This window comes from Platalea leucorodia, assembly GCF_965183815.1.
Source record: "Platalea leucorodia genome assembly, chromosome: 35".
NCBI lineage: Eukaryota > Metazoa > Chordata > Aves > Pelecaniformes > Threskiornithidae > Platalea > Platalea leucorodia.
Window position 1 is genome coordinate 497,231 of NC_138857.1, and position 18,585 is coordinate 515,815.

An 18,585-nucleotide genomic window follows, 5' to 3' on the forward strand; every position below is an offset into this window, starting at 1 on the left:
GGGGGGGGGGGGGGGATGCGGGCAGGGGTGCGGGCAGCGATGGGGGGTGCGGGCGGGGGGGGAAGGGGTGCGGGCAGCGATGGGGGGGTGCGGGCAGGGAGGGGGGGGTGCGGGCAGCGGGGGAAGGGGTGCGGGCAGCGATGGGGGGGTGCGGGCAGGGAGGGGGGGGCGGTCGCCCACCCCCGCTGCCCACACCAGGCCTAAAATACCCCTGCCCGCAGCGGTGCCCGCGCTCCGGGTGACGCCAAGGCCCCTGTGTAGGCCGGGGCTGGGGGGGGGAACAGCCGCACGCGTGTGCGACGCCTGTGCGGCCCCCGGCACACGCGTGTTCGCAGCCGCCGCCTGTTGTGCGGCCCCCCCACGCACACGCGCGGCGCCATGGCAACACACGCACCCGCCACATGCCGAACGCCCCCACGGCGGTGGGGGGACACCCCCACGACAGGCGCGGGGTGACACGGCCGCCCCGGAGGGCCGTCGCGAGGGCGGCGGCCCCCCCAGTGTCACCCCCCAGACCCCCAACACCATCGACACCAACAGCCGTCACCCTGGTAGAGAGACACCCCCCCCCCCACCCCCGTGGGATGGACAGGGACCCCCAGGTCCTCCAGCGCCATAGAGACCTACAGTCCCCTCGCGATGGACAGGCCCCAGCGGCGTGTGCCCCCCCCCCCAAATCACAGGTTGGGACCCCCCCCCGCGCTGTGACATGGGGAGGCCTTGGGAGCAGAGAGAGGACCCCCCCATGACACAGAGCGGCCCCCCAGGACCACAGAGAGGACCCCTGGGGAGCACAGAGCGGACCCCGCAGGACCCCCAGGACCCCCCAGGACCACAGAGCATCCCTCCAGGACCATAGAGCAGCCCCCCAGGAGCCCCCAGGAGCCCAGAGAGGACCCCCAGGACCACAGAGCAGCCCCCCAGGAGCCCAGAGAGGACCCCCAGGACCACAGAGCAGCCCCCCAGGAGCCCCCAGGAGCCCAGAGAGGACCCCCAGGACCACAGAGCAGCCCCCCAGGAGCCCAGAGAGGACCCCCAGGACCACAGAGCAGCCCCCCAGGAGCCCAGAGAGGACCCCCAGGACCACAGAGCAGCCCCCCAGGAGCCCAGAGAGGCGCCCCCGGCCGCCCCCGGTGCCCCCCGCCCCTCCCGGTTCCCGGCCCCGCCGACCCCCCCGTTGCCCCCGGGGCCCCCCCGGCCCCGGCCCCGGCCGTACCTTGGTGGTGACGATGCACAGACAGTCCATGGCGGCGGCCGGGGCCGGGGCCGGCGCTCATGGGCCGCCGGGGCGGGCGGGGGGCTCGGCCGGGGCCGCCCGGGAAGGGGGGGGGGGGGGGGGGGGGTGCGGGATGGGAGCGGGGGGGGGGGGGGGCGGCGGAGCGGGGGCCGCGGGGACCGGGACCGGGGGGGGGGGGGGCTGGGAAGCGGGGGCTGGGGGTGATGGAGGAGCGGGGATGGAGGAGCGGGGGGCGGCGGGATGGAGGACGGAGGACCGGGGATGGAGGGAGGACCGGGGCGGGGGTGGAGGATGGAGGAGCGGGGCCGGAGGACGGCGGGGCTGGGGGGGACCGGAGCCCCGGCGGCGGCGGCGGCGGTACCGGTACGGCGGGATCCGGCGGGAGCGGGGCCGGGGGAGGACGGGGAGGGGGGAGCGGGGGAGCGGGGACGGGACGGGGCGGGCGGGCGAGGAGAGGCCGCGGGCGGAGGACGGGGGGGACGCGGCGGCGGCGGCGGCGGAGCCGGAGCGGAGCCGGGCGGGGGGCGGGGCGGGGGGGTTAACCCTTCCCCTGCCGCCCCCGGAGCGGCGGGGGGCGGCAGCGGCACCGTCAGCGGGGGGGCGGCACCGGGCGGGGGGGGGGGGGGGGGGAACAGCCCGGGGGGGGGCGACACCCCGACACCGTGGGGGGGGGGGGGCGGGGGGGGGCACCCCCGGAGCGCGACAGCCCGAGCCGGTGCGAGGGTGCGCGGCGCCCCGGGGGCGGCCCGAGGGCGAGCAACAGCCCGACGGGGGGGGCAACACCTGGCGGCGGGGTGTGCAACACGTGAGGGGGGGCGGCTCCGCGGGGCGGTGTGCGACACCCCGGCAGGGTGTGCGACACCCCGGGGACGGTGTGCGACACCCCAGGGATGGTGTGCGACACCCCGGCACTGTGACAGGGTGTGCGACACCCCGGGGACGGTGTGCGACACCCCGGCACTGTGACAGGGTGTGCGACACCCCGGGGACGGTGTGCGACACCCCAAGGACGGTGTGTGACACCCCGGCACTGTGACAGGGTGTGCGACACCCCGGGGACGGTGTGTGACACCCCAGGGATGGTGTGCGACACCCCGGCACCGTGACAGGGTGTGCGACACCCCGGGGACGGTGTGCGACACCCCGGCACTGTGACAGGGTGTGCAACACCCCAGGGATGGTGTGCGACATCCTGACAGGGTGTGCGACACCCCGGCACTGTGACAGGGTGTGCGACACCCCAGCACCACAATAGGGTATGTGACACCCCAGGGACAGTGTGCGACACCCCGGCACCGCAACAGGGTGTGCGACACCCTGGCACTGCGATAGGGTGTGCGACACCCCAGCACTGTGACAGGGTGTGTGACACCCTGGGGATGGTGTGCGACACCCCGACAGGGTGTGCGACACCCCAGCACCACAATAGGGTATGCGACACCCCAGGGACAGTGTGCGACACCCCGTCACCACAACAGGGTGTGCGACACCCTGGCACTGCGATAGGGTGTGCGACACCCCAGGGATGGTGTGCGACACCCCAGCACTGTGACAGGGTGTGTGACACCCTGGGGATGGTGTGCGACACCCCGACAGGGTGTGCGACACCCCGGCACCGTGACAGGGTGTGCGACACCCCGGGGACGGTGTGCGACACCCCAGGGATGGTGTGCGACACCCCGGCACCGTGACAGGGTGTGCGACACCCCGGGGATGGTGTGCGACACCCCGACAGGGTGTGCGACACCCCGGCACCGTGACAGGGTGTGCGACACCCCGGGGACGGTGTGCGACACCCCAGGGATGGTGTGTGACACCCCGGCACCGTGACAGGGTGTGCGACACCCCGGGGACGGTGTGCGACACCCCGACAGGGTGTGCGACACCCCGGCACCGTAGGCCGTGCAACACCTCGAGGGCCGTGTCAGGGTGTGCGACAGCCCGGGGAGGGCGTGCAGCCAAGGCACCGGGGAGGGCGCGCGGCGCCCCAACACCGTGACGGGGTGTGCGACGCCCCAGCAAGGGGCTGCAACACCCCAACACCACGTGCGGGTGTGTGACCCCCCCGGGCGTGCGGCCCCTCAGGGGTTGGGGGTACCGGGGGGTGTCGGGGTGTCTGTCAGGGGGTGTCGGGGTGTCTGTCAGGGGGTGCCGGGGTGTCTGTCAGGGGGTGTCAGGGTGTCTGTCGGGGGGTGTAGGGGTGTTGGGGTGTCTGTCAGGGGGTGTCGGGGTGTCTGTCGGGGGGTGTGGGGGTGTCTGTCGGGGGGTGTGGGGGTGCCGGGGTGTCTGTCAGGGGGTGCCGGGGTGTCTGTCAGGGGGTGTGGGGGTGTCTGTCGGGGGGTGTGGGGGTTACCCGGAGCCGCGGGGGGGCGGGGGGGGCCTCCGCCACCGTCGCCTCGTAGCTCTCCTGGATGTCTGCGGGATGGGAGGGGGGGTCAGGGGCTCTGCCCCCCCCAAATCCCCCCCCCAGCCCCCCAATTAACGGGGGTCAATAGGAATTAGACCCCCCCCCCGCTCAGTGACCCCACGTTGCCCCCCGCCCCCCCCCGCCCCCCCCGCCCCCCCAGCCCCCCCGTACCGAGCAGGGCCTGGAAGAGGGGGCTCTGCAGGACCCCCAGCAGCTGCTGCGCCCGGAGCCGGGGGGGGGGGCCCAGGGCCTCCTCCAGCAGCTGCAGGGCGCCCGCCCCTGGGCCCCCGGCGTGGGTCAGGGACCCCCAGGAGCCCCCCAGGACCCCCCAGTGTGGGTCAGGGGCCCCCAGGAGCCCCAACATGGGTCAGGGACCCCCCCCCAGAACCCCCCAGTGGCCCCCAGCATGGGTCAGGGACCCCTTTAACCCCCCCAGTGACCCCGACATGGGATTGGGACCCCCTGTGCCCCCCCAGTGTGGGTCAGGGACCCCCCCCGAGCCCCCTGTCTGGGCCAGGGACCCCCTGTGACCCCCCCCGGGACCCTTAACGTGCATTAGAGCCCCCCCACGAGCCCCCAACACAGATCAGGGACCCCCCCCCAGGACCCCCCAGCACGGGATGGGGACCCCTTTAACCCCCCCTGGGCCCCCAGCATGGGTCAGGGACCCCCCCAGGACCCCCCTGCATGGGTCGGGGACCCCTTTAACCCCCCCTGGGCCCCCAGCATGGGTCAGGGACCCCCCCAGGACCCCCCTGCATGGGTCGGGGACCCCTTTAACCCCCCCCGGGCCCCCAACGTGGGGCAGGGACCCCCCCAGGACCCCCCGCATGGGTCGGGGACCCCCCAGGACGGATCAGGGACCCCTCAGGACCCCCCTGCATGGGTCGGGGACCCCTTTAACCCCCCCCGGGCCCCCAACGTGGGGCAGGGACCCCCCCAGGACCCCCCCCCGGGGCTCCCCACAGGGGCTGGGGACTCCCTGTGCCCCCCCCTCCCCTCTGGGCCCCCCCAGGACCCCCCGGGCCCGCGCTCACCCCTCCGTCCCAGCGCCATGGCCCGGGCTAATCCCCGCTGAGCCCGGCTTAGGGGGGGATTTTGGCCCCCCCCGCCCCCCCGGGGCACGGTGGGAAATGGAGTCCGGGCCCCCCCAGCCCCCCCGGGGCGCAGGAGGGGACGAGGGCCCAGAGTCACCCTTTATTAAGCAGCTGCGATTCATTAGGCACACACCGAGGGGAGCCCCCCCAAAGCAGGGAGACCCCCCCCCAAAGCAGGGGGGGCCCCCCCAGGCTGCTCACCCCCCCCCGGGGAGGGGGGGGAGGTGCTGGGGGTCCCCGGGACGGGGCGGGGGGGTTGTCCCCACAACCGCCACCGTGCTGGGGGGGACCCTGGAACCAGCCTCTCCGTAAGGCACCCAAACGCCCCCCCCCCCCGGAGTGCTGATGCCCCCCCCCAGCCCGGGGGGAGCAAAGCTGTGCCCCCCCAAAACGGGGGGGCTGAGAAGAGAGGCTCTGCCGGGGGGGGCAGGGCTAAGGCAGTGCTGGGGGGGATTCGGGGTCAGATTTGGGGGTCCAGGTCCCACGTGGGGGGGCCCAGGGCTCAGCTGGGGGGGTCTGGGGGCGGGTTGGGGGGGTCCAGGGCTGGGTTTGGGGCTCCGGGGATGGGTTGGGGGGCGGGGGGGGGGGTCAGAAGCCGAGGGGGGTGGGGGGTGGCGACCCCCCCCGCTCTCCACCACGGCCCGGGCGATGGCCCGCAGGTTGCGGAAGCTCTCGGTGGGCAGCGGCCGCAGCGTCGCCAACACCCGCTGGTGGGCCTGGGGGGGGCGGGGGGGGTCAGGGGGGCACCGGCCCCCCCCCCCAAACCCCCCCAGAGCCCCCCAAAACCGCCCCGGCGCCCCCCTCACCTCCTGGCACCAGGTGTCGCAGAGGAGCCGCTCGTGCTGCGCCGTGGGGAGCCCCGTGGCCAGGGACCGCGACGCCCTGCGGGGGGGGGGGGAGCTGAGCTGGCCCCGCACATTTGGGGGGCGCGGGGGCCCCCCCAAACCCGCCCGGCCCCCCCCCGTACCTGGAGAGGACGACGGCCATGGCGTAGATGTCGATGGCGCTGTCGGCCACGCGCTTCAGCACGAACTGCTCGTCTGGGGGGGGGCGGAGAGGGGATGGGGGGGGGGACACGGCACCCCCAAGCCGCCCCCCACACCCCCAAACCCACCCCAGCCCCCCTGGGAGAGGGGGGAGCCCCTGGCACCCCCAGACCGCCCCGAACCCCCCTGGGATGGGGGCAGCCCCCCCAAACCCCCCAGGGATAGGGGCAGCTCCCCCAAACCGCCCCTGAACCCCCCCAGGGATGGGGGCAGCCCCCCCAAACCGCCTCTGAACCCCCCAGGGATGGGGGCAGCCCCCCCAAACCGCCCCAAACCCCCCAGGGATGGGGGGAGCCCCCCCAAACCCCCCCCGGATAGGAGCAGCCCCCCCAAACCGCCCCAAACCCCCCAGGGATGGGGGGAGCCCCCCCAAAGCCCCCCAGGGATGGGGGCAGCCCCCCCAAACCACCCCTGAACCCCCCAGGGATGGGGGCAGCACCCCCAAATCACGCCCTGGCCCCCCCCGAGCTGGGGCAGAGCCCCCCGCCCCCCTGCCGGGGGGTCCCCAGGGCCCCCCCCCACTCACCCACGATTTTCTTGCCGTGCTTCAGCAGCAGCGCGTCGGCCGTCTCGGCGAAGAGCTCCAGGCACTGCAGGGCCTGGGGGGGGGATGTCATGGGGGGGGGGGCTGCCCCTGGCCCCCCCAGGGCCCCCCACGGTGCCCCCCCCGGCCCCCCACTCACCTTCTGGGCGCTCTCCTGCAAGTCGGGGTGCACGTGGTCCCGCAGGGAGAGCCCCGAGCCCAGCCCCGCTTTCCTGGGGTGGGGGGGGGAAAGCAGTGAGGCCCCCCCCCCCAAACAGCCCCCCCCCGGGAAAGGGGGGGGCTATGGGGGGGCGTCAGGGTCCCCCCGGTACCTGCGGAGGCGGCGGGTGACCTCTCCGGCCAGGACCCCCATGTTGCCCACGGGGTTCTTCAGGGCCTTCTGCAGGCCCCGGAGCTGCACCCCCAAAGTCTGGGGGGGCGGGAAAGGGGGTGAATCCCCAGGGGGGGGGTCAGGGGTGGGGTCCCCAAACCCGGGGGGGCAGGGATGGGGGTCCCCAGCCCCCCAGGGGGACAAGTATGGGGTCCCCAAAGGAGTGGGGGCAGGGATGGGGGCCCCCAGCCCCCCCAGCTGCAGCCCCCACTCGCCCCACCTTCCCCCCAGCACGCCGACCCCCCCGCCTCAGCCCCCCCAGCGCCCCCCAGTGCTCCCAGTGCCCCCCCCCCACCTGGAAGCCGTTGAGGGCGACGAAGAGGCGCAGGATGTCGTTGGTGCCCTCGAAGATGCGGAAGATGCGCAGGTCCCGCAGCACCCGCTCGACGCCGGCCTCCTGCGGGGCAGGGACGCGGTTCGGGTGGGGGTCCCCGCAACCAGGGGAGCACCCCACAACTTGGGGGGCAGCCCCATAGCTTGGGGGGGGGGGCAGCCCCACAACCCGGGGGTCCCGCTCACCTGCATGAAGCCCATCCCGCCCATCACCTGGATGCACTCGTCCGTCACGGTCCAAGCCGCCTCCTGCCGCGAGCAGAGGGGTGAGACCCCCCCCCCCGGACACCCCCAAACCCCCCCGGGGGGGTCCCCAAAACCAACCCCCGCCCCCCATCAGCCCCCCCAGCCCCTCACCGAGCCGAAAATCTTGCTGATGGCCGCCTCGATCTGGAAGTCGGTGGCTCCCTGGTCCATGTTGGCGCTGATCATGTACGCCATGGACTGGGGGGGCAGAAGGGGGGTGAGGGGCCTGGGGGGGGGGCAGGGACCCTCCAGGGCCCCCCCAGGGCCCCCCCCCGGCGCCCACCTCGGTGACGTACTGCAGCAGCGCCATCCGCGCCAGCTTCTCCTGGATGGCCCCAAAATTGTGGATCTTGTCCCCAAACTGGTGCGGTTGGCGGCGTGTTCCACCTGGGGGGAGGGGCACGGGGTTGGGGGAGCTGGGGGGGGGGCGGGGTGGGACACCACAGGCCTCGTGGCTTTGGCCAGGAGCCCCCCCATGCTGCTGGGGGAGGGGGGAAAGGAGCCCCGGGGGGGTGGGGGGGGTCCCAAGGGGAGTCAGGGGGATGGGGGGGGCTCTAGGGGGGCCCTGGGGGACAGAGGGGATCCTGGGGGGGGTCAGGGGTGCATGGAGGGGGTCTTGAGGGGGGCATGAAGGGGTCCCGGGGGGGTAAGGAGGGGTCTGGGGGGGCTGAGGGACCCCCATGGGCACAGAGAGGGGCATGAAGGGGTCCCGGGGGGTAAGGAGGGGTCTGGGGGGGCTGAGGGACTCCCAGGGGCACAGAGAGGGGCATGAAGGGGTCCTGGGGGGGGTAAGGAGGGGTCTGGGGGGGGCTGAGGGACCCCCAGGGGCACAGAGAGGGGCATGAAGGGGTCCCGGGGGGTAAGGAGGGGTTTGGGGGGGCTGAGGGACCCCCGGGGGCACAGAGAGGGGCATGAAGGGGTCCCGGGGGGGTAAGGAGGGGTCTGGGGGGGCTGAGGGACCCCCGGGGGCACAGAGAGGGGCATGAAGGGGTCCCGGGGGGGTAAGGAGGGGTCTGGGGGGGCTGAGGGACCCCCATGGGCACAGAGAGGGGCATGAAGGGGTCCCGGGGGGGGTAAGGGAGGGGTCTGGGGGGGCTGAGGGACCCCCGGGGGCACAGAGAGGGGCATGAAGGGGTCCTGGGGGGGGTAAGGAGGGGTCTGGGGGGGCTGAGGGACTCCCAGGGGCACAGAGAGGGGCATGAAGGGGTCCTGGGGGGGTAAGGAGGGGTTTGGGGGGGCTGAGGGACCCCCGGGGGCACAGAGAGGGGCATGAAGGGGTCCCGGGGGGTAAGGAGGGGTCTGGGGGGGCTGAGGGACCCCCGGGGGCACAGAGAGGGGCCTGAAGGGGTCCCGGGGGGGGTAAGGAGGGGTCTGGGGGGGCTGAGGGACCCCCGGGGGCACAGAGAGGGGCCTGAAGGGGTCCCGGGGGTAAGGAGGGGTCTGGGGGGGGCTGAGGGTCCGGGGGTACTCACGGCCTTGGCCAGGACGCCCCGCATGGTGCCGGCCATGGCGGCGGCCATCCCGAAGCGGGCCGTTGTTGAGGATGTGCATGGCCACCTTGAAGCCCCCCCCGGGCGCCCCCAGGACGTTCTCGGCGGGGACCCGCACCCCCTCGAAGTGAACCTCCGCCGTGTTGGACGCCCGGATCCCCATCTTCTTCTCGGGGGCACCGCTGCGGGGCGGTGGGGGGGCGTTTCAGGGTGAGACGGGGGTGGGGTCAGCACCCCGAGACCCCCCTCCGCGCCCGCCCCCGGACCCCCACTCACTGGGTGACCCCCCCGAAGCCGCGCTCCACGATGAACGCCGTTATTTTCTCCTTCGTCTCCCCCGTCCCCTCGTCCCGCAGCGGCGTCTTGGCGAACACCGTGAAGATCTCGGCCAGGCCCCCGTTGCTGCGGGGGGCACGGGGGGGGGGGGGGTGAGGCGCGCTCTGACCCCCCCAGCCCCCCCGGGACCCCCGCCCCGTCCCACCTGATCCAGATCTTGCTGCCGTCCAGGGTGTAGAAGGTGCCGCAGGGGCTGGGCTGCGCCCGCGTCCGGATGGAGGCGGCGTCCGAGCCGCTGCCCGGCTCCGTCAGGCAGAAAGCCGCCACCGTCTCCCCTGGGGGGGCACGGGGGGGGTCAGGGGGGTCCCCAGCTCCCCCAGACCCCCCCCCCCCCCCCAATCATCGCGTCCCCGTACCGGTGGCCAGGCGGGGCAGGTATTTCTTTTTCTGGGCGGGGGGTCCCGTAGAGCAGCAGCCCCTTGAAGCCGATGGACTGGTGGGCTCCCAGCGTGATGCCCACCCCCAGGTCGTGCTCGCCCACGATCTCCACCAGCCGGGCGTACTGGGAGGGGGGCACAGTCAGTGGGGGGGGCTGGGGGGGCAGGGGAGGGGGAGATGGGGGGTCCCGGGGCAGAGGGGGTCTCTGGGGGGGCTGAAGAAGGTCCCCAAGGGGGAGAGGGGGGGCTCAAGGGGGTTAGGGTCATCAGAAGGGGGTCCCCAGGGGCACAGGGGGTCCGTGGGGGGGGCTGGAAGGGGTCCCCCGAGGGGACAAGAGGGTATCTGGGGGCTTGGGGAGGGGCTGGGGGGGTCCCCATGGGGCAGGGGGGGGCCCAAGGGGTGGCTGAAGGAGTCCCCAGGGGGCTTGGGGGGGGGCTGATGGGGGTCCCCAAGAGGCACAGAGGGTCCCCAGGGACTTGGGGACATCTGAAGGGGATCCCCAAGGGGGTCCCTGAGGGGGCTGAAGGGGGTCCAAGAGGCAGGGGAGGTCCCTGGGGGGGCTGAAGGGGGTCCCCAAGGGCAGAGGGGGTCCCTGGGGGGGCTGAAGGGGGTCCCAAGGCAGGTTGGGGTATCTGAAGGGGGTTCCAAAGGAGCAGAAAGGGTCCCCAAGGGGCTTGAGGAGGGGGGGATGGGGGTCCCCAAGGGGCAGAAGGGGTCCCGGGGGGGGCTGAGGGGGTCCCTGCCCTCACCTGGGTGTTGGAGAGCCCCAGCCCCCCCCATTTCGGGGGGCACCTGCAGCCCAAAGGCCCCCAGCTCCTTCAGCCCCCGCATCGTCGCGTCCTCCACCCGCTCCAGCGCGTCGTTACGGGCCGGGTCGTTCACCTCCTGCGGGAAAGGGGGGGGGTCAGGGCGGGGGGACCCCCAAACCGCCCCCCCCGGAGACCAGAGAAAGGGGGTGCAGCCCCCCTGCCCCCAAAATCCCCCCTTTTGCACCTCAAAAAAGCGGGGTGACGGGTCCCACCAGCTCCTGCAGCGTCTGCTCCTGCTCCTCGCTCAGCGCTGCGGGATGGGGGGGTCACCGGGGGGCCCCGAAACGGGGGGCTGACCCCTCCCGGCCCCCCCCCATGCTTCGGGGGGTCCCCCCACCTGAGGGGTACGGGAAGACCTGCTCCGCGTTCAGCCGCCCCAGGAACATCCCCACGGCGAAGGACTTGGACTCCTGGGGGGGGGGGGGGGGAGAGATATTGGGGGGCAGCCGGCGGCCCCCCCTCGAGAGCTGGACCCTCCCCCTGGGACCCCCCACTCACCTCCAGGGCGGGCTGGGCCTTGGGGGGGGCCGCAGCCCGCCGCCGCCCGCCACCGGGGCCCCCGTTTTGTGCAGCACGGCCTGCGGAGGGGGGGGGAGAGCACCCCAAAACCCCCAAATCCCCCCCCAGACCCCCCCGGAGCCCCCCCAGAGCCCCCAAATCCTCCCCTAGACCTCCCCAAACCCCTCCAACCCCCCCCCAAATGCTCCCTGGACCCCCGACCCCCCCCCAACCCCCCACCCCCTGCACCCCAAAACCTCTCCCGCCCCCCCCTGCCCCCCCCTGCCCCCCCCAGACCCCCAACCCGCCCCCCCCCGTACCCTCCCAGCCCTTGGGACCCCCACATCGACCCCAACCCGGCCCCCCCCAACAACCCCAAAGCCCCCCCCGCCCCCCCCAGGGGTCCCCCCCACCTCCGCACCCCCCAGGAGACCCCCAAACCCCCCAGCCCCCCCCCCCCGTCACCTTTCCCCCAGTTTCCAGCGCGCGCCCTTTGCCCAGTTCTGACGTCACCGGGGGGGGGGGGGAAGAATCCCGGGAAGGGGAGGGGGAACCTCGGGAAGGGGGGGGATCCCCGGGGGGGGGGGGGCGGTTTTTGGGGGTCCCTACCTCCGCCTCGTGCGTGCTCTGCAGCCGGGCCCCCCCGAACCTGGGCATGGGGAAGGGGGGGTCACAGCGGCCCCCCGGGGACCCCCCCCAAACCCCCGGGTCCCCCCCCGAAACCCCAAAGTCCCCCCAAAACCCCGGGTCCCCCCCCAAGTCCCGGGGCTCCCCGGATTCCCCCCCCCCCCCCCAAGTACCGGGGGTCTCCGAAGTCCCGGGACAACCCCCCACCCCCCCCAGATCCCGGCCCCCCCCCAGCCCCCGGAGCTCCGGGACCCCCCCCCCCCCGGGACCTCCCGGTCCCCCTCAGCACCCCCGGTTCCCCTCAGCACCCCCGGTTCCCCGGGACCCCCCGGTCCCCCTCAGCCCCCCGGTCCCCCCGAGCCCCCCCCGGTCCCCCTCAGCCCCCCGGTCCCCCCCTCAGCCCCCCCCGGCCCCGGGGCTCACCCCGGCGGGGCCCGGCGGAGCAGGCGCAGCCCCAGCCCCAGCCCGGCCGCTCCCCTCATGTCGCCGCCGCGTCCCCGCGCTGTCCCGGGCCCGTCCCGGTGTCCCGGTGTCCCCCCGCCCCTCCCCGCCAAGGTCACGGCCGGGCGGGGCCGCCCCGCGCGGGGCAGGCTGGGAAACGTAGTTAACGGCGCCGCCACGCCCCCGCCATGCTAATATATGCAAATGAACCGGAGGGGGGCGGAGCCCCGCCCCGCCGCCGCCACCGCCGCCCCGCCGTAAGATGGCGCCCGCGCCCGGCTGGGACGCAGCCAAAATGGCGCCCGTCGCTATGGCGACGCCGCCCGTCGCCTTGGTGACCGCGCTCCGCCCCCTGGGTGTTCCCGCCCCGTCGCCATGGTGACACACACCCGCCCCGCCCGTCGCCATGGTGACCCCACCCTCCCGCCCGCGGGGGCGGGGCCTGCGGGGGTCAGCCACGCCCCGGGGCGGGGAATCCCCGGGGGCGGGGGGAATCCCCGGACGGGGGGGGGTCCCCGGGGGGCGGGGGATCCCCGGGGGGGTCCCCACGGTGGGGGGGGGGGGGGCGAGGGGACCCCCCGGTGCCGCGGGCGGACAGACGGACGCGGACCCCCCCCGTACGAAGGCCGCGGCGCCGTTTATTTACAAGGGGGGGGGGGGGGGGGGGGCTGCAACCCCTCCCCCCCCCCCCCGCGAACTCCAAAATATTATTCTTAAAACAAGGGGGGGGGGAGGGGGGGCGGGGGGACCCCCCCAAACCCTGCCCAGCCCCCTCGGGGGGCACCGGGACAGAGCCGGGGCGGTTTTGGGGGGTCCCCCCCCCCCCCCCCCCGGGATGCTCCGACCCCCCCCCCAGCACCCCCAAACCGTGGGGGGGATGGGCACCCCCCCCCCCCCCCCGAAAAAGCAGGGGTGCAGGGGAAAAAAACAGTTTAAAAAAATAACACACATGAAAAAAACCGCTTCCCCCCTCTATTTACAGCCTGACTGTACACCTGGGGGCCCCCCAAACCTGTGTCCTGGGGTGGGGGGCCCCCCAAAACCTCCCGGGGCGAGGGTCCCCCGAACCCCCTGAGTCCTGGGGTCCCCGGGGGGGTGGGGGTCCCCCCAACCTCCTTTGTCCTGGGGGGGTGGGGGTCCCCAAACCCCCCCATCCCGGGGGGGACACACACACGAGGCTCCCCCAAACGTCATGGCCTGGGGTGGGGGTCCCCCCAAACCCCCCGAGCCCCAGGACCCCCATGAGAGAAGGGTCCCCCCCAAATCCCCACTGTCCTGGACAGGGATGAGGGTCCCCAATTTACTCTGTTCTGAGGGTGGGGGGGGTCCCCAAACGCCCCCATCCTGGGGGGGGGACACACGAGGCGCCTCCAAACCTCATGGCTTGGGGCGAGGGACCCCAAATCCCCCCCGTCCTGGGGGTGAGGGACCCCAAATTCCCCCCATCCTGGGGGTGAGGGACCCCAAACCTCCCCTGTCCTGGGGGTGAGGGACCCCAAATCCCCCCTGTCCTGGGGGCGAGGGACCCCCAAATTCCCCCCATCCTGGGGGTGAGGGACCCCAAATCCCCCCTGTCCTGGGGGCGAGGGACCCCCAAATTCCCCCCATCCTGGGGGTGAGGGACCCCAAACCTCCCCTGTCCTGGGGAGGGGGGCAAGGGTCCCCCAGATCTCGTGCTCTAAGGTGAGGGCCCCCCCAAACCGCCTCTGTCCTGGGAGGTGAGACCCCCCCAAGCCCCCCCGTCCCACGGGCGAGGGACCCCCAAACCTCCTGAGCCCCCCCCCCCCAGCACCCCTCTCCCCGGGGTCCCCCCCTACGGGCGTCCCCCGGGGGTCTGCGGGGCCGGGGCCGGGGGGGGGCCTCACCCCCCCCGGGTCGGGGGGCACTAGGAGTCCCCCCCGGGCCGGGGGGCGGCGGGGGGGGCGCGGCGGGAGCCCTCCCTGCACTTCTGGCAGTAGAAGACGTCGGGGACGTTTGTTCTTCTTGACCTTGGCGCAGGAGAGGTGGATCCAGGTCCCGCACTGGCTGCACTCGATCATCGGCCGCCCCGCGAAGGGCTTCTGGCAGTAGCAGGTGATCAGGTCCCAGGAGTCGTCGCCTGGGGGGGGCAACGGGGGGGGTCAGGGGGGGCCCCAGAACCAGCCCTGGCTACCACTGCCTGGGGGGGGGAGCAGGAGGGGTGGGGAGGGGTCCTGGGGGGCCTGGGGAGGTGCTGGGGGGCACTGGGGGGGTCAGGGGGGGCCCCAGAACCAGCCCTGGCTACCACTGCCTGGGGGGGGGCAGCAGGAGGGGTGGGGAGGGGTCCTGGGGGGTCCCCAGAACCGGCCCCAGAGCCCCCTACCTCAGGGCAGGGGCAGCAGGAGGGGTGGGAGGGGTCCTGGGGGGCCTGGGGAGGTGCTGGGGGGCACTGGGGGGGTCAGGGGGGGCCCCAGAACCAGCCCTGGCTACCACTGCCGGGGGGGGGGGAGCAGGAGGGGTGGGGAGGGGTCCTGGGGGGCTTGGGGAGGCGCTGGGGGGGTCAGGGGGGGCCCCAGAACCAGCCCTGGCTACCACTGCCGGGGGGGGGGGGAGCAGGAGGGGTGGGGAGGGGTCCTGGGGGGCCTGGGGAGGTGCTGGGGGGCACTGGGGGGGTCAGGGGGGGGCCCCAGAACCAGCCCTGGCTACCACTGCCGGGGGGGGGGGAGCAGGAGGGGTGGGGAGGGGTCCTGGGGGGCTTGGGAGGCGCTGGGGGGGGTCAGGGGGGGCCCCAGAACCAGCCCTGGCTACCACTGCCGGGGGGGGGGGGGAGCAGGAGGGGTGGGGAGGGGTCCTGGGGGGCCTGGGGAGGTGCTGGGAGGCACTGGGGGGGGTCAGGGGGGGCCCCAGAACCAGCCCTGGCTACCACTGCCGGGGGGGGGGGGAAGCAGGAGGGGTGGGGAGGGGTCCTGGGGGGCTTGGGGAGGCGCTGGGGGGGTCAGGGGGGGCCCCAGAACCAGCCCTGGCTACCCCTGCCTGGGGGGGGGGGCAGCAGGAGGGGTGGAGAGGGGTCCTGGGGGGCTTGGGGAGGTGCTGGGGGTACTGGGGGGGTCGGGGGGGGGGCCCCAGAACCCAGCCCTGGCTACCATTGCCGGGGGGGGGGGGGCAGCAGGAGGGGTGGGGAGGGGTCTGGGGGGGCTTGGGGAGGCGCTGGGGGGGTCAGAGAGACCCCAGAAGCAGCCCCGGATCCCCCTGCCCTGAGGTGGGGGGGAGTGGGAGGGGTCTGGGGTCTTAGGGGGGTGTTGGGGGGCACTGGAGGCGGCCGGGGGGACCCCAGAACCATCCCTGGATGCCCCTGCCCCGCGTGACCCCAGGAGGGGCAGCAGGGAGCTGTGGGAGGGCTTGGGGGGGGTCGGGGGGCGCAGCGGGAGCCCCCAGCCCCCCCCCCAACTCACCCGACTCCACCATGATGTCCTCGTCCATCACCCGCATCTCGCCCTCGCTGGAGCTGCCGTCCCCGTCCCCGTCCCGGCTGGTCTCGGTGCTGCCCCCCTCCTTGCCCCCCCCCAGTTTGCCCCCCGCCGCCTCCGGGGCTCGGCCCCCGCCTCGGGGGGCGGCGGGGGGGGCGGGGGGGGACGCCGGCTCCTCCTCCGAGTCCGTCTCGCTGGGGGAGGCCTTGGCCCCCTCCCGCTCCCCCTTCTTCCACCGCCGCTTCTTGCTCTTCTTGATGCGGGAGCGGGGCTCCCCCCGGCCCCCCCGGGGTCCCCCCGGGTCCCCCCGCCGGCTGCGCCGCTCCCGCCGCCGGGGGGGCGCGGGGGGGGCGCCGGGGGGGGGCGGCAGGTCGAAGAGGGAGTCCTTCAGTCGCATCTTGTCCAGCAGCGCGCTCTCGGGGGGGGCCAGGCGCCCCAGGCCCCGCTTCTTGGAGGACTTGGCCTTGCGGACGAAGGTCTCGATGGTGCGGAGGGCGGCGGGGGCCGAGCCCCAGCCCTCCCCCCCCTCCGCCCGCCCCGGCCCCAGCGGGGAGCTGGGCCCGAGGACGGCCAGCCGCTCTCCTGGGGGGGCAGCGGGGTCAGGGGGGGCCCCGGGACCCCCGGCTGGGGGGACCCAAAGGCCCTGTCCTGGGAGCCCCCCCCCCAATGAGCCCTGAACCCCCCCATCTCCCCCCCCCCCCCGGGGGGCTGCCCCAAAGCCCCGTGTCCCCCAGGACCCCCACCCTGGGGCTGCCCCGAGCCCCCCCACCCCGATGAGCCCTGAACCCCCCATCGTGGGGGGCTGCCCTGAACCCCCTTGGCTCCCAAGACCCCTACCCTGGGGGTGCCCTGCCCCCCCGTCATGGGGGGGCTGCCCCAAAGCCCCCCACCCCACACTGCTCCTGTCCTGGGGGGTCCTGAGCCCCCCCCCCCGTCCCCCAATCCCCCCATCCTGGGGGTGCCCTGAGCCCCCTGTGCCCCCCCCCCATCCACGGGGGCCCCCCCCGGACTCCATCTCCCATCGCCCACCACCGCCGCCGCCCCGTCCCAAAATGGCGGCGCCGCGCGGGGCACGCCGGGACGCGTAGTCCAGCGCCAGGCGGCGCCTACAACTCCCGGCATCCCCCGCGGCGGGAGGAGGAGGGGGCGCCCGGCGCCGCGCGGGGCACGCCGGGACGCGTAGTCCCGCAGGGAGGCGGGGCCTCGCGCTCCCGTCAGCCCCCGCGGGGGCGGGGCGCGGCGCGGGGCACGCCGGGAGCTGTAGGCGCCGCCGCAAGATGGGGCCGGGGCGGCGGCGGCGGGGCCCGGCAAGGGGCAGCGCCGGGCCCGGGACCCCCGCCACCCCCCCCGCCGTGCCTCCCGGTGCCTCCCGGCGCCCCGGGGCTCACCTCGGCGGCCGCCGGGATGTACCCGGCGTAGGCCAGGACGAAGCTGCAGAACTTGTTGAAGTCCTCGATCGTCCGGCGGCGCTTCTCGGGGGGCTGCGGGCACCGGGGCAGGGGGGGCCGTCAGCACCGGCAGCCCCCCGCCCCCGGTTACCCCTCCCGGGCTCGGCGCCGCGGGGGGAGCTGGCGCCGCTCCCGCCTGCCCGGGTTACCGGGGCGGGCGCTCCGGGACCCCCCCCCCCTCCCCCCTCCCGGTTCCCCCCGGTCGCCCCTCCCCCCCCCCCCCCCCCCGGTGCCCCCCCTCCCCCCTCACCTGCGTCTCCGCCTTCAGGCTCGGGAGCGGGTCTGTGGGGGAGGGGGGGGGTCACACCGGGCGGGGGGGGGAGGGGCAGGGGGCTCCGACCCCCCCCCGGTACCGGAACCTCAGGGCGCGGCCGCCCCGGTGCCGGGACCGTTTCCCCCCCCCCCCCCCCGCCCGTTGCCGCCTCCCCCCGGTCCCGAAGCGCCCCTCCCCCGGTTCCCCTCCCCCGCCGCCCCCCCCGGGCACGCTCCGGTTCCCCTCCCCCCGCCCGTGCCCGCCCGCCCCGAGTCCCCAGTGCCGGTCCCGGTGCCCCACAACCCCCCGGAGCCCGGTACCACCCTCCCCCCCCCCCCAGCCCCGGGACCCCGCTCCCGGCCACGCTTTCCCCCGGGAGACCCCCCGGTACCGGCACTCCCGGCACTCCGGTCCCGTGCCCCCCCCCCCCCCGTACCGGCGCTCCGGTCCCCCCCCCGCCCAGTACCGGCACTCCCGGCGCTCCGGCCCCCCCCTCGTGCTCCCCCGGTACCGGCACTCCCGGTGCTCCGGTTCCCCCCCCGGTACCGGCACTCCCGGCGCTCCGGCCCCCCCTCGTGCTCCCCCGGTACCGGCGCTCCGGTTCTCCCCGGTGCCCCGCTCCCCCCGCGCCGCCAGGACTCCCGGAGCCCCAGCACCCCCCGGTACCGGCACTCCGGGTGCCCCCCCCCCCTCCGCCGCTCCGGTTCCCCCCGGTGCCGGCGCGTCCGCCCCCCCCCCCCCCCCCCCCCCCCCGGTGCTCCCGCTCCCCCCGCTCCGACACCCCCGCCGCTCCGGTTCCCCCGGTGCCGGCGCTCCCGCTCCCCCCTCGTGTCCCCCCGGTGCCGGCGCTCCCGCTCCCCCCCCCCCCCGGTGCCGGCGCTCCCGCTCCCCCCGGTCCCGGTTCCCCCCCCCACCCCCGCCGTTCCGGTCCCGCCCCCCACCCCCCCCGGCACCGGTACCTTCGGGGCCGGGCTCGGCCATGGCGGCGGCCCCGCGGCGGGGTCGGGCCCCGGCTCCGTCCGTCGCTCCCGTCCGGTGCCGCCTCGCTCCGCGCCGCCCCCGCCCCGCCCCGCCCCGCCCCCGCCCGCTCGGCCCCGCCCCTCCCCGCCACCGCGCATGCGCAGCCCCCGCCCCTGGGCCCCACTTCCGGCGCGGGGCACGCCGGGAGCTGTAGTCCCCCCGCCCCCCCACAAGGAGGCCCGAGGCCGCTCGGCGGCTCCGTCGCGTTTATTGAGGCCGAGGCCGCGGGGCCGCGGGGGTCCGGGGGGGGCGGCGGGGGGGGGGGCTCAGGCCCCGTAGACGCTCTCGTCGCTGTAGGCGATGTACAGGAAGAAATCCTCCTCGTGGTGCTCCTGGGGGGCACGGGGGGGGGGGGGTCAGGGGGGGCAGCCCTCCCCTCTCCCCCCCCCGGGTCCGTCCCCCCCCCCAGCAGCGATCCCCTCCCCCAGCAGCGATCCCCACCCCCCCGGCACCGATCCCCTCCCCCCCCAGCAGCGATCCCCTCCCCCAGCAGCGATCCCCACCCCCCCGGCACCGATCCCTCCCCCCCCAGCACTGACCCCCCCCCCCAGGGACCCCCCCGGAGTCTGCGGGGTGCCCC

At 75.9% G+C, this 18,585-nt stretch overlaps 2 protein-coding genes across 2 annotated transcripts; both read right to left on the reverse strand.

The window, feature by feature from the left end:
• Positions 1-4,828: 4,828 nt before the first annotated feature.
• Positions 4,829-11,974, reverse strand: ACADVL (acyl-CoA dehydrogenase very long chain). The gene is given in 24 exon segments (XM_082334473.1): positions 4,829-5,457; positions 5,548-5,623; positions 5,709-5,781; positions 6,314-6,386; positions 6,471-6,543; positions 6,643-6,740; positions 6,997-7,098; positions 7,221-7,283; positions 7,392-7,478; positions 7,564-7,646; positions 7,649-7,667; positions 8,753-8,809; positions 8,811-8,952; positions 9,047-9,172; positions 9,252-9,381; positions 9,463-9,502; positions 9,504-9,608; positions 10,234-10,260; positions 10,262-10,369; positions 10,478-10,489; positions 10,491-10,543; positions 10,631-10,703; positions 11,401-11,440; positions 11,842-11,974. Coding segments are annotated over 24 exon segments (2,238 nt in total). The 5' UTR covers positions 11,901-11,974; the 3' UTR covers positions 4,829-4,938.
• Positions 11,975-13,601: 1,627 nt separating this feature from the next.
• On the reverse strand, positions 13,602-18,035 carry PHF23 (PHD finger protein 23). The gene is given in 6 exon segments (XM_082334479.1): positions 13,602-13,837; positions 13,839-13,957; positions 15,270-15,747; positions 16,673-16,765; positions 16,983-17,014; positions 17,945-18,035. Coding segments are annotated over 6 exon segments (837 nt in total). The 5' UTR covers positions 17,967-18,035; the 3' UTR covers positions 13,602-13,744.
• Positions 18,036-18,585: the final 550 nt, after the last annotated feature.